A 13,098-nucleotide genomic window follows, 5' to 3' on the forward strand; every position below is an offset into this window, starting at 1 on the left:
GCTTATTTTTTTTAAAGTGAACATTCCCCTCATTCAAAGTTCAAAGGGCATGGGAGGCTATGCAGAGAAAAGGCTCTTCCGCTAGTATTTCCGTCCATTCAGGTCATCTGCTGGGGGCGGCTGGGGTGACCAGTTTCTCTGTCTTCTTGGAGATGTTTGTGTTTACACATTCTGTCATGTATACACTCTCCCCCTCTCTGTGCGTAGATATGTCATCTTCACCCTGCTCTGTGCTTTCTTTTTTTGTTAATCCTCACCCAAGGATATTTTTCCGTTGATTTTTAGGGAGAGTGGAAGAGAGAGGGAAAGACAGAGAGAAACATCTATGTGAGAGAGACATTGATTGGTTGCCTCCTGCATGTGCCCTGACCAGGGCCCGGCCAGGGAAGAGCCTGCAGCCTAGGTACATGCCCTTGACTGGAATCGAACCCGGGACCCTTCGGTCCGCAGGCCGACGCCTTATCTGCCGAGCCAGACCAGCTGGGGCCCGCTCTATGCTTTTACCTTGGAGTTTATTTTCTCTCTGGATATAAAGAGCATCCCCCCATTTACTACAGGGACTGCAGACTTTTCCATGGCGCTGAAGATCCCTGGTTTATTTCCCCTGCCCCGCTCTGTGGCACTGTGGTGGCCTCCTGGCTTCTGAAGGGAATAACCTTGAACTCAGGTCATTTTGCATATGTATGAGGATGTCCATATGATATAATCCTACAAGTGGAACTGGAGCTCAAAGATGTATGCATCTGTCATTAAAAAAAATAAAAGAGCCAAATTGGCCTCCATAAAGGTTGTTCCAATAGAACCCTCTGCCCTCTCCCCCCACCCCCCCAATTTGTGGGAGAGTGCCTGGGTTTCTTATGTGCCTGCACACAGTGGGTTTTTTCTTTATAGTTTTTATCAGGACATAATTCACACACCATACAATTCACCCAGTTAAAAAGTATAATTCAGTGGCTTCTAGTATATTCAGAGTTGTGCAACCATCGCCACAACTTTAGGGCATGTCCATTACCCCAGAAGAAACCCAGACCCCTTAGCCATCACCCCTCAGTTCCCTCTCTTCCCCAGGCCCCTGGCACCCACTCACCTACTTCCTGTCTCTACGGATTTGCCCGTTATGGACATTCCGCCGTGGGGTCCTCTGTGACTGGTCGCTCTCTCGGCAGCATGTGCAGGGTGGCTGTTTGACCTGTGCCTGATAGATGGTGGTTTTACTCGTCAGTCCGGCCGCTGACTTCCGGTTGAGATTGAGCATCTTGTGTGTTTTCAGGGCTCCATCGGCCTCCAAAGGAATGGAAGCCTGTCCCGGAAGAGGGGGGAGAGATTGAGCCAGAGGGGATCCCCCCGGCCTCTGTCCCTCCATTGTACTGGTGAGGACCCCCTATCCCGGCATACCCTCTCCCCCTTCCTGCAGCACAGGCTGGAGGAACTTGGCTTGGATACCTGTTGGGGCGGAAGTGGAGGGAGTGGACAAGGGAGAATCCCAGCCTCCTAGCCCCACCTCTCCTCCCCCAGGACCCCTGGAGGCCTCAGCCCTCCCACCAGCAGCAGGAGACTCTGGGAGACATCCACTCTATCAGCTGCTGAACTGTGGCTCTGGGAATAGGTGAGACATCCCGGAGAGGGTGGGAAGATGGGGGGAAGAGGCAGGGCCACTGTAACCTGCCCTGGCCTCTGTCCCCTCCTCCTAGCTGTGGGGCGCTCTACCCAGACATCGCCCGCATGGAGCGGCTCCTGCAGCAGGCTGTGGCGGAGCGGGAGCGGCTGCTCAAGGCCAGGGTGAGACCCCAGACCCTCCTGATTAGGGTCAGGAGATTCAGTCCCACCTCCTCCCTCTGACCCAGGAGTCCAGGCCCCAGCCCTCCTCCCTCAGACCCAGGAGTCTATACTCCCAGCCCCTCCCTCAGACCAAGGAGTGTAGGTCCCCAACCCCTCCTCCCTCAGACCCAGGGGTCCAGGCCCCCAGCCCCTCCTCCCTCAGACCAGGAGCCCAGGACCCCAGCCCCTCCTCCTTCAGACCCAGGGCTGCCCCAGACGAGAGCCAGGCTGGATGCCCACCTGGCAGGAAGTCCAGGGTGGAGGAGAGGTTGGCCCCTCCACCCCAGGCTCCCGAGCTCTTCCTGTCTCTCCTCCAGATTGCAAAGCCCAGGATGAGAAGTTCTTGCTCATCTTCACCGTGGCATCCTTCATGAACAACTTCATGACCTTCCCCGCCGGCTTCATCTTTGACCGTTTCAAGACCACCGTGGCCCGCCTCATAGCCCAGGAGTCCAGCCCCCAGCTCCTCCTCCCTCAGACTAGAACTCCAGGCCCCCACCCCCCTCCTCCCTCAGACCCAGGTCCAGTACCTTTCCCCCCCAGATCTTATTGGTTAGTATCATCATTGACTCCTTCCTGAACCCACAGGAAGGAACAAGAAGAACCACAGAAGGTTCCTCAGGTCCCGCTGTTCCTGCCATCATGGTCAGTCTCCTACCCTCGCCCCACCTGTCCCCTGCTCCTTTTCGCCCCCTGGCCTCTGCCCTTTCTTACCTCACCCTTTCCTCTCCGGGGCACAGAAACGTTTCCTGGGCTTGGCAAGGGAAGGGGAACTAAAAAGACGTAGCTTTCGTTCCCATTGTGATGGTCTGTACCCACAGCACAGTTGTCCTGGGGCACCATGTCCACCTCCCTGTACCTCAGTTTCCTCTCCTGTGAGTGGGTGACAGTGTCAGCAGTTACTGCAAAATGAGGGCAGCTACATCCTGGGGCATTTAAAAGTCATTTAAAAATTTAATTTTTTGTTTATTTTTGGTTCTGTTAAAATACTGTTCATTATAGAACTTTTCAGGCATCTGCAAAAGTAGAGAGCATACACCCCGAGATGCCCACCACGCAGCTTCAGTGATGAGCAGCGTTGAGTCTTGTTTTGGTTGCCAGCTTTGTTTACTGACCCCACACCGACTTCCCACTCTGCAGTGGAATATTTTACATCCAATTGCAGATATCCTATCCTTTCACCCATTCCTCACTGTGCATCTCCAATATATAAGCATTTTTTAACATAAAAATCCCAGTCATAACTTACTTATCAAGACTATTAATTCTGTGGCATCCTAATACCTGGTCCATATTCACATTCCCCTAATTGTCTCCAGAGTATCACAGGAACAGGTTATTTCCATCTGGATCCACACAAAGCCCTCACAATACATTTTTTAAATGTCTCAAATCGCTGAGATTAAAAGTCCGCTCTTTCCACTTTTAAAAAAAATCCTCACTTGAGGATATGTTCTTTTACTAATTTTAGAGAAAGAGGAAGGTGGGGGAGAGTGAAACATCAATGTGAGAGGAACATTGATCAGTTTCCTCCTGCACATGCCCTGACTGGAATCGAACCTGAAACCTAGGCATATGGCCTGACCGGGAATCAAACCCATAACCTTTTGGTGTATGGATGACACTCCAACCAACTGAGCCACCCAGCCAGGGCCCCACTTTTTAAAAAAGTATACATAATATATACTTTTATATGCATTATATATACATTTTTTATTGATTGCAGAGAGGAAGGGAGAGGGAGGGAGGGGGGGAGAAAGAGAGAGAGAGAGAGAGAGAGAAACATCAATGATGAGAGAGAATCATTGATCGGCTGCCTCCTACATGCTCCCTACTGGGGATCGAGCCCACAACCAGGGCTTGTGCCCTGACTGGGAATCAAACCCTGACCTCCTGGTTCATAGGTCAGTGCTCAATCACTGAGCCACATCAGTCGTGCCCCACTTTTTTTGTTGTTGTTGTTAATCTTCACCTAAAAGATATTTTTCCATTGATTTTTAGAGAGAGTCTCAGCCGTGCCCCACTTTTTTGTTGTTTGGTTTTTTTGGTTAATCCTCACCTAAGGATATTTTTCCATTGATTTTTAGAGAGAGTGGAAGGGCGCGGGAGAGACAAAGAGACACCTTGATGTGAGAGACACATCAATTGGTTGCCTCCCACATGGGCCCCCACCTGGGCTGGGATGGGGCCTGTGACTGAGGTATCTGTCCCTGACCGGAATTGAACCCAGGACCCTTCAGTCTGTGGACCGACGCTCTATCCACTGAGCCAAACTGGCTAGGGTCCCACTTTTCTTCTTTTAATGGGAAAAAATCGAGTCTTTATCTTGTAGGGTTTCTCACACTCTGGATTTAGCTGCGAGGCTCCATGTTAAAATGATACGTTGACCTCTGCGTTAATACATTTCTGTTGTAAAGAGCGCGACAGGGTGGGGAAAGCGAAGATCACCCTCCAGCCCGCCTCCCGTCGTGGCTGCGGAGGCGCAGGCATTTTCTGTGGTTAAAGAGCCTTAGAATTTTCTTACACTTTCCACGTTTTGTGAACTTATTTTTCTTGGAACTGAGCACATCCTTCCCAGCCTGCTTTCTGTTTTCCCAGCCGTGGGTGCTTTCCTTCCTCATTTCTCCCCCGTTGATGGGTGGCAGCAGTGACCAAAGTGACAACCCCTGCCCTCGGGGAAGCTGGCATTTCTTGGGAGGGGGACAGCCAGGAAGCCGCATTTGTCATTAAAATAAGGTGCCTGTCAGCTGATAAGAGCCTGGGAGTAGATAGAGCCCGAGGCGTGGCAGAGCCACAAGCTCCAGCTCATTAAAAATGGAGCGCCCTGCTTCGCCGCAGCATCACTTATTAACTAGCGTGACCCTGGGCTCGCACTAAAAGGAGAAGCACCCGGTGGGAGAGCCTGACAGAAGCAGCCCCAGGAGGAGGGTGCTGGTGACCCCGAGTTCAGTTCAGGGAAACAGGCTCTGAGAGGGGCAGGTGGGCAGCGGGGAGTCGGGAGTCCCGAGCCCATCCGGTTCTCCTGGATCAGGGACGACTCCACCACGTCCTACCTGGGTGGGTCACCTCCTTTCTAAAGCCTCAGTTTTCTCATCTGTCAAATGGGAACAATAATGGGTTTTTTGGAGAGGAACCGAGGTGACGGCTGAGATCACTCGGTACAGTGCTGGACGCACTGGGGGCCTTCCGTACACATTGGTGATCTGTAGAATGACTGTGTGGATCGGGCGACATGACCCGTACACTTCCAGGCCCCAGTGGGTGTCCTTTTAACTGTCTCTGCCCCTCCTGTGCATTCTCTCTGCTTCTCTTCATTTCCCCGCTCTTCTCTTGCTTGCTTTCCCTGTCTCCATCCTAGGGGTCTCATCTGTTTCTCACCCCTTCTTGCTCGGGCCTCGCTTTAGTCTTCTCAGCCCTCGATACTCAGAGCGTGGTCTGTGGACCAACAGCATTAGCGTTCCTGGGGCTTGTTAGACGTGTAGAGCCTCACCCCACCCCAGACCCCACCTGGGATGACTGAGTCTGAGCCTGCCTGTCAACAAACGCCCCCGTGGCTCTGCTTCCACGCTGGGCTTAGCCATGCCCAGAGCCTCGTGACTACAGGGTCATTTCAGTCTTTGCAGGGGTCATTCGGGAAGAGGAGATCTGATGGGCTGGGCCTGGGAACAGTAGAAACTTTCGTGGCCTTAATTTAATTCTTCTCCCCTTCCTGGCCACGGGAGACGACCACTGCCTGGGAGTCCCGTCGTGGTCAGCTCTGGCTGTGTGACGTGGGCGTAGTGACAACCTCTCTGAGTCTTGGTTTCTTTCTTTAAAAGGGGGATAAAGCCCTGGACAAGTAGTCCAGTGAGTTAGAGCATCATCCCAGTACACCAAGGTGGTGGGTTCGATCCCCAGGCAGGGCACATACACGAATCACTGGCGAATGCATAAGTAAGGGGAACAACAAATCTATGTTTCTCTTCTCTCTATCGAAAAAAACAAAACAAAAATGGGGGTGATAATGTGTTTACCCCCAGAGGGTTTGAGTGTGCAGAGGAGTTGCCCCTATAACGTGCTCAGCATAGAGAATAGTCACTAATTTAATCACAACAACAGCGATAATGGAACCCGTGCTCTTGTTTTTTGATCACTTGCGGTTTGGTCCCTGGTTTGCAGGGTGGAATATGGGGGTCCCTGTGGAGACCCTCACCGAGGGGTCCCTCACTCTCTGATGTGCCTTTGGTGTTTCAGGGTGAGCTGTTAGGCCTTGAAACCCTGGGTTCCGGTCCCAGCTCTGCCCCCTGAGCTCTGAGTGACTTCAGGTAGATTACTTCATCGCTGTACCCCAGTTTGCTCCTCTGTAATATGGGACTCATAATAGCCCTGTCCCAGGGGCGGTAGTGGGGAGTCAAGGAGTTGATGCTGGTACATCTCTGGCAGGTTCATAGTCAATAAATGTAGCTGTCAGGTTCATCATTATGATTGTCATTTAAAAAATATATTTTTATTGATTGATTTTAGAGAGAGGAAGGGAGAAAGAGAAACATCGATTTGTTGTCCCACTTATTTTAAAAAAATATATATTTTTATTGATTTCAGAGAGGTAGGGAGAGAGAGAGAGAGAAATAGAAACGTCAATGATGAGAGAGAATCATCAATAGGTGCCTCCTGCCCTGACCGGTTTGGCTCAGTGGATAGAGCATCGGCCTGGGGACTCAAGGGTCCAAAGTAGTGGGGAGTCAAGGAGTTGATGCTGGTACATCTCTGGCAGGTTCATAGTCAATAAATGTAGCTGTCAGGTTCATCATTATGATTCTAACTCGCTCTATCCCTCCTTTCCTCTCTATAAAAAATCAATAAAATATGTTTAAAAAAAAAATAGGTGCCTCCTAACCGCCCCCTATTGGGGATCGAGCCGGAAACCTGGACATGTGCCCTGACCGGGAATTTGAGTCATGACCTCCTGGTTCATAGGTCAATGCTCAACCACTGAGCCACACTGGCTGGGCTCATTGATTGATTCTTGTATGTGCTCTGACCCGGGATCAAAGCCGCGACCGTGGCATATGGGGACCACGTTCTAACCAACTGGTCATTGTTAATAATACGGTTTAAAGGCTGTAACAGGCCTTGCATGTGTGCAGCTGTGACCAGCTTCCCTGTGGGCTCCAGGCTTCAGGACTCGATCCTGACCCCATGCTGCCCCCTTCGCTTCTTTCCCAGGCCCCGCCCACGCTCCCACCCCGCCCTCCTGTCCCACGGGTCTTGGATCTCCGGCAGCACCTGGAACGCTGGGGCCACAACCCCGAAAACTGCCCACACGTCCAGGTGTCTGGGGGCTGCTGCCGCGGGGCCCTGGTGAAGATGGGCGGCCGCATCAAGACCTGGAGGAAGCGGTGGTTCTGCTTTGACCGCCAGGCCCGCCGTCTGGCCTACTACTCCGGTAACACAGCCTGGCGCGTGGGCCCAGGGCCCTGGGACAGTGCACTCAGGGGCCTTCCCCCAGACACCTGGGGGTCCCAGCCCCACCCCCCTTCTCTCTTAGGCCCATGGGTCTGGATCCCCAGGACCCAGGAGTCTAGATCCCCACTCCCCACTCCCCTCAGGGCCCAGGAATTTGGTGCCTACTCCTTCCTAACCCACCACAACTCAGGAGTCTGGGCTCCCACCTTTCCTTTCCCCCAGGACCCAGGAGTCCAGATCTCCACCCTCTTCTTCCTCCTATAGAAAGCCAGCCTCAGTCACATGGATCAAGTTTTGTACAGTTCTGGGTCCCAGATCCCATTTTCCTAAGATACCCAGGAGGAGTCAGACCCACATTTTCAGTGCTCCCCCCCACCCCGCATCACCAGGAGTCTAGGCCCCTCTCGCTTTTCCGGTAGGAGAACCAATGAAGCGGACCTCTCCGTGAGTGTCAGGGACCAAGGCATTGAGGGACCTGGGATTCCAACCCCATTCGCTAGTCTTGTCCAGCCTCCCCACCAGTTTCCCATTTAGCACCAACATTCATTCACCCTCCAACTCTAGACTTAGGCCCAGTGACCCCACCCTGCCCAGCACACACACACACACACACACACACACACACACACACACACACACACCCCTCACTAGCTCTGTTTCTTCCCCACCCCCTTCTGTCAGATAAAGAAGAGTCCAAGCTCAAAGGCGTCATCTACTTCCAGGCCATCGAGGAAGTCTATTATGACCACCTACGCTGTGCTTTCAAGGTGAAATCCCGCTTGCTCCTACCCTGTCCTGGTCTGAGCCCCTGCAGTCAGGCCTTAGCTAGTCTCCAGGAAAGGCCCTCCACAGCCCCCAGTGTTGGGGTACTCTGTCCAGAACAGGGGATCAACAGGTCATTTCACTGCAGGGGCCAAACATTAAGAGTGCACTGTCTGGCTCTCAGCCACGGTTACTTTCCTTGGAGCAAAAGATTTAGAGCAGCGGTTCTCAACCTGTGGGTCGTGACCCCTTTGGGGGTCGAACGACCCTTTCACAGGGGTCGCCTAAGACCATCGGAAAACACATATATAACTACATTACGATTCATAACTGTAGCAAAATTACAGGTATGAAATAGCAACAAAAGTAATTTTATGGTTGGGGGGTCACCACAACATGAGGAACTGTATTAAAGGGTTGAGGCATTAGGAAGGTTGAGAACCACTGATTTAGAGCAAAAATTTGGCAAACTGATGCGAAGCTGGAGATACATTACTGAAGACGGCAGGGTGAGGGCTGGGGCAGCCTGGGAGCATCTAGGAGACAGTGCCTCCAGCTTCGGTCCAAAGTTGCCAAATGGGAATGGGTCCCATGTCATATCATTTCTTTTTTCCCCTAGAGGACTCAGGAATTCAAATGTTTATGACAGTGCAGATCCACCGATTTAAGTGTTGGGAACTGGTACAGGGTGTAGAAATAGGTGGGGAAAGCAACCAGTTGGGACATCACGGAAGTGACTAACTTCCTTTTGCCAGCCTTAGTTTTCTCACCTGAAAGATGAGCACACTTCAGCCCATTTCCTCAGAGGTCAGAAGGTAAAGCCAGGTGATGGATGTAAGGGACTTACTGAATTCGGGTTTGGCACGTAAGAACTCAGTGAATGGGTTGTAGAACACACCAGCTTTCCCCAGTTACAAACCAGGGAGACCTACATTTAGGAGAGGAGAAATCTGAATGCTTCGATTTCTAATATAGGAAAAGTTGGGCTGGTGGGGGAGAGGAACATGGGATTCCTCCTTTTAAATTCCTCTCTCCCCAAATTCTAAGCCCCTTAGATGTGTTAATTCATCTAATCCTCACAACCCAATGAGGTAGGCAGATTATTTAGGAAGGCGGATGGGGAAACAGATTCTAAATAACTTGTCCGATGCCACACAGCCTGTATAAGTCCCAGGGCTAGGGTTCCAACATGCATGTTCCCTTAACCACCTCCACTCCACCACTTCTCCCAGAGCCCCAACCCGCGCCTGACCTTCTGCGTCAAAACCTATGAGCGCCTTTTCTACATGGTGGCACCCAGCCCCGAGGCCATGCGGATCTGGATGGACGTCATCGTGACCGCGGCCGATGAGAACCACGTCCCCTGAGCGGCACCACCCTCTTGGGGGACGACCAGCGAGGCCCCGCCCACTCCGGGAGCCTGGCCCCGCCCCTTTGGAACTCCGCGGGGAATTCTGCAGGCGCCGCGCTCTGCTGGCCTGAGCCGCGCTGTTCTTTCTGGGCTGCAGGTGCCTTCCCTGGACGGACGGACGGACGCCGGGAAGCCAGCCCTGGGGCCCTGGGGCCCTGTTGCTGGCAGGAGGAAGATTGCGGGGGCGGGAAGGAACTATTTATTGGTGCTCCTGTATATCGAATTAAACATGGAGGAAAAATTGGTGGTTGTTTATTCCAACCCAAGCCTTTCTGCCCCTCGGCCCCTTAGGCAGGTCATCCGAGTTATAGGTCCCTCTGAGAGCCAAGTATCCCGCAGCCGTTCTCTCTTTAAAAATGGAGGCTGTCAATTAAGGTCAGGCTGGAAGAGGGGTGTGAAGAAGCACGGGTTCTTAACCTGTGGGATTTTATTTTTTTTTAGTTGAGGGCCCACCTGCTTCCACTCTTTTTGATTTGACTGGGCTCTTGGCAATTACTAGGAGCTCCTAGGCTCCTGCCCTCCAGGCCTTGGCACATGTTTCCTCTGTCCTGCCCTAACCAGCTAGCTCCTCATTCTTCAAGGCTTAGTTGGGAGGCTGGTCCTGAATGCCAGGCTGGGTCGGGCACCCCTTGGAGCTCCCCTGTCCCGTCCCTGCACACCTAGGTTATCACGGGTGATGGGTTTATGTCCTTACAGCCTGGGAGCTCCATGAGGACAGAGCCAGGGAGGGCTGTGCTGGTCACTGCAGTGTCCCAGCACCATGGGGCACATTTCATTCCGTGAAAGTGAAACAAAACCAAACCAAAAACCCAACTTCCCTTTCACCGCTTGGTTGTTATATATACTGTTGCTTTTGCTTCGACAGCTTTCCCCACTCCACCCAATTTGTACTCATCATTTCAGTTTTAGCTCAGATGTTTCCTTCTCCAGGGAGCCCTCCCTGATTCTCGAGGCTGAGTCAGATGCTTCCTCTGGGCTTCCCATCCCAGCTCTGATCACTCATCACAGCCTGACTGCTCCGGGTCATCACTGCCGAGGAGTGTCTCCGAGCCGGATGGGAGTCCCGGAAGGCGAGGACGGGGCTGTCTCAGTCACTGCTGAGTCTCGGATGCACAGCAAAAGACCTAGAGCAAACTAGCTGTTGAGGGAGTCTAATGGCTGAATAAATTGATGGGAAAGAGATGGCGAGACTGGGGACAATGGTGAACAAGGCAGACATAGAACTCGATGCTTTAGGTTTGACCCTAGGTGTCCCCTCCTCCAAGAAGCTCTCCCTGCTCCCTGGGCTGTGTCAAGGGTCTATTCTGGGCTCCCACAGTCCCCCAGGCTCCCCCACAGTGACCACTCTAGGCTGTCACTGTGTGGAGACAGTCTCCTCCCCCCCACCCCCCCCCCCCCCCCCCCCCATCCTTCTGGGACCTGGGTGTCCTGTCTGTCCTGTCCCAGGATTCCTTGAGGATCCAGAATTGGTACTTCTGAGTTCCAGGAAAGCTGGCACCCTAGTCCCCAGGCCCTCAGTGACCCCAGGTGGCCCTCCAGGTGGGAGATGTCTGCGTTCTTGGGTCAGTTCATCCCCCAGCCCCTCTGCATATGGCACGTACTGGGCCGGCTTCGTGGCCTGTGACCAGTGCGGTGGACAGGCCCCTGTGTCAGAAGAGCCCTCTCAGGATGAATGCTCTGTGGTTGCTGCCTGGAAAGTCTTAATTTTGTATTTGAATTTGTGTTTTGTAAGTGAAGTCTGGAGCGATGTGAAGCCTGAATTGGGGGGATTGGAGCCTCGGCTCCATCTCCCACCTCCCCCGAATGCGGGTTCAGTCAGCCTTCCTTTCCCTGCCTCTCCCTGTGACCCCTGCCACCCTCCAGCTCTGGCAGGGCCTGGATGTACGTGGGAAGCTCAGGGTCAGGCATCTCAGGGTGGGATGTGGCAATGGGCCGCTGGTGGAAGGAGGACCCACAGCCAAGGTTGCTCTAGTTGTGGGCCAGGGTCTGTAGACATCTGTGAGGGGCTGTGCTCACCCCACAAGTATCTCTGTGCCCAAGGGAACATGACATTGAACACCACGAGGGGCCCAGAGAGGTGGTGGAAGGAAGCATTTCTATTTTTAGTACTTAAAAAAAATATATATATTTTATTGATTTTTCACAGAGAGGAGGGGAGAGGGATAGAGAGTTAGAAACATCGATGAGAGAGAAACATCAATCAGCTGCCTCCTGCACACCCCCTCCTGGGGATGTGCCCGCAACCAAGGTACATGCCCTTGACGGGAACCCTTCAGTCCGCAGGCGGATGCTCTATCCACTGAGCCAAACCGGTTAGGGCTATTTTTAGTACTTTTAAGGGTACTCTTTTCTGCCTTTTGAACTGGGTCCCCAAAGTTTCATTTTGCACTGAGCCCTGACCCCACCCCTTCTCTAACACATCCCAGACGGTGCATCCCAGAGGAATTGGGTCTGAGACAGGCCGAGAACGTCACTGGGCTGAGCCTGCCCTGTCCCAGGGGACAGGAAACCCATAGTGGATATGGCCCCAGGCTTGTCTGAGGCCCCAGCGTGAACTCCAGTGCTGGGGCCTGCCTCCACCCTGACCCCTCTGTGCATCCATCCGGGGACCAGATTCTAAATCTTTTTCCAGTGACCTCTGAGGAGAAGAGCCGGGAAGAGTCACTGAGCAGATTAAACAGAGGCTCCACGTTCAAACCTTCCTCTGCTCTCTGGTCTGGGGCCAGGTGGGGGTCAGCGCCCAGAATCTGGGCAGGCCTGAGCAAGAGGAGGCTCCCCACCCTGGGTCCCATTCCCTCCCAAGACGCTAGTTCTTCTGGTCCAGCCAGTTAGGGTTCCTCCCTGAAACTCTCCCACGCGGCCGGGGCCTGCAGGGCCTCCTGCGTCTGAGCACAAGATAATAATAGCATTACCAGCCAGCCTCCCTCCACCCCTCCAGAGAGGGGTTTTCAGACCCATTTGGCAAAGGAGGCAGCCCAAGTTCAGAGGAGGTCACACAGCAGGGAGATGGCAGAGGCAGGATTAGGATCCCAGACTTGATACGTTGCCCACTGCCTCACTCCGCCATGGACACACTCCTCCCTTTATTATAGAACAGACACCTCAGTGGCTAAGAGAGGTGAAGACACTTTGCACAGGGTCACACAGCAAAAGTGGGGCTGGGATTCCAGGCTGGGAGGCAGGGAGGCGGGGGCCAGTGCTGAATGACCTCACCAGCAGTCATTCACTTTCTCCCTCATCATGATGCCAAGTGACCCCACCCATGTGACTGAGGTGCTAGTCATTGTTGGGAATTGGGGGTGGGGAGCAATGGGGTCTGGGGGACAAATAATATCTTTACCAACACAGCTGCTATTTTTACTGCCATTGATAGATCTTATCTATGAGCCAAGAGAAACAAAGCAAGAATAAAGCTGTAACTTTATAGAATAGTATAATAAATATAATATAATAAATATAATATAATATAATTAATATAATATAATATAATGTAATGTAATGTAATATAATATAATAATATAAAATATATAAGCAGTCACATATATCAGCCAGGATATGGGAATGCTTAGTCATTTTGTGGTTTGCACAGTGTTCTTGTTCGTTTCTGTGTTCAGACGTGGTGACGGATGCAGTGGTCCTGATTGTGTCTCGCTCCATTCCGG

The 13,098-nt window shown here is 52.5% G+C and overlaps 1 protein-coding gene across 1 annotated transcript in view; it reads left to right on the forward strand.

Moving 5' to 3' along the window:
* Positions 1-9,677, forward strand: part of PHLDB3 (pleckstrin homology like domain family B member 3) — a 20,204-nt gene extending 10,527 nt beyond the window's left edge. The window contains exons 10-16 of the mRNA XM_006759111.2: positions 1,253-1,370; positions 1,516-1,606; positions 1,692-1,779; positions 2,407-2,463; positions 7,024-7,243; positions 7,945-8,030; positions 9,258-9,677. Of these exons, the coding sequence (XP_006759174.1) occupies positions 1,253-1,370; positions 1,516-1,606; positions 1,692-1,779; positions 2,407-2,463; positions 7,024-7,243; positions 7,945-8,030; positions 9,258-9,392 (795 nt within the window). The 3' untranslated portion in view covers positions 9,393-9,677. The remainder of the gene's footprint in view (positions 1-1,252; positions 1,371-1,515; positions 1,607-1,691; positions 1,780-2,406; positions 2,464-7,023; positions 7,244-7,944; positions 8,031-9,257) is intronic.
* The last annotated feature ends 3,421 nt before the right edge of the window (positions 9,678-13,098 follow it).

This window comes from Myotis davidii, unplaced genomic scaffold, assembly GCF_000327345.1.
Source record: "Myotis davidii unplaced genomic scaffold, ASM32734v1 scaffold896, whole genome shotgun sequence".
Classification (NCBI taxonomy): domain Eukaryota; kingdom Metazoa; phylum Chordata; class Mammalia; order Chiroptera; family Vespertilionidae; genus Myotis; species Myotis davidii.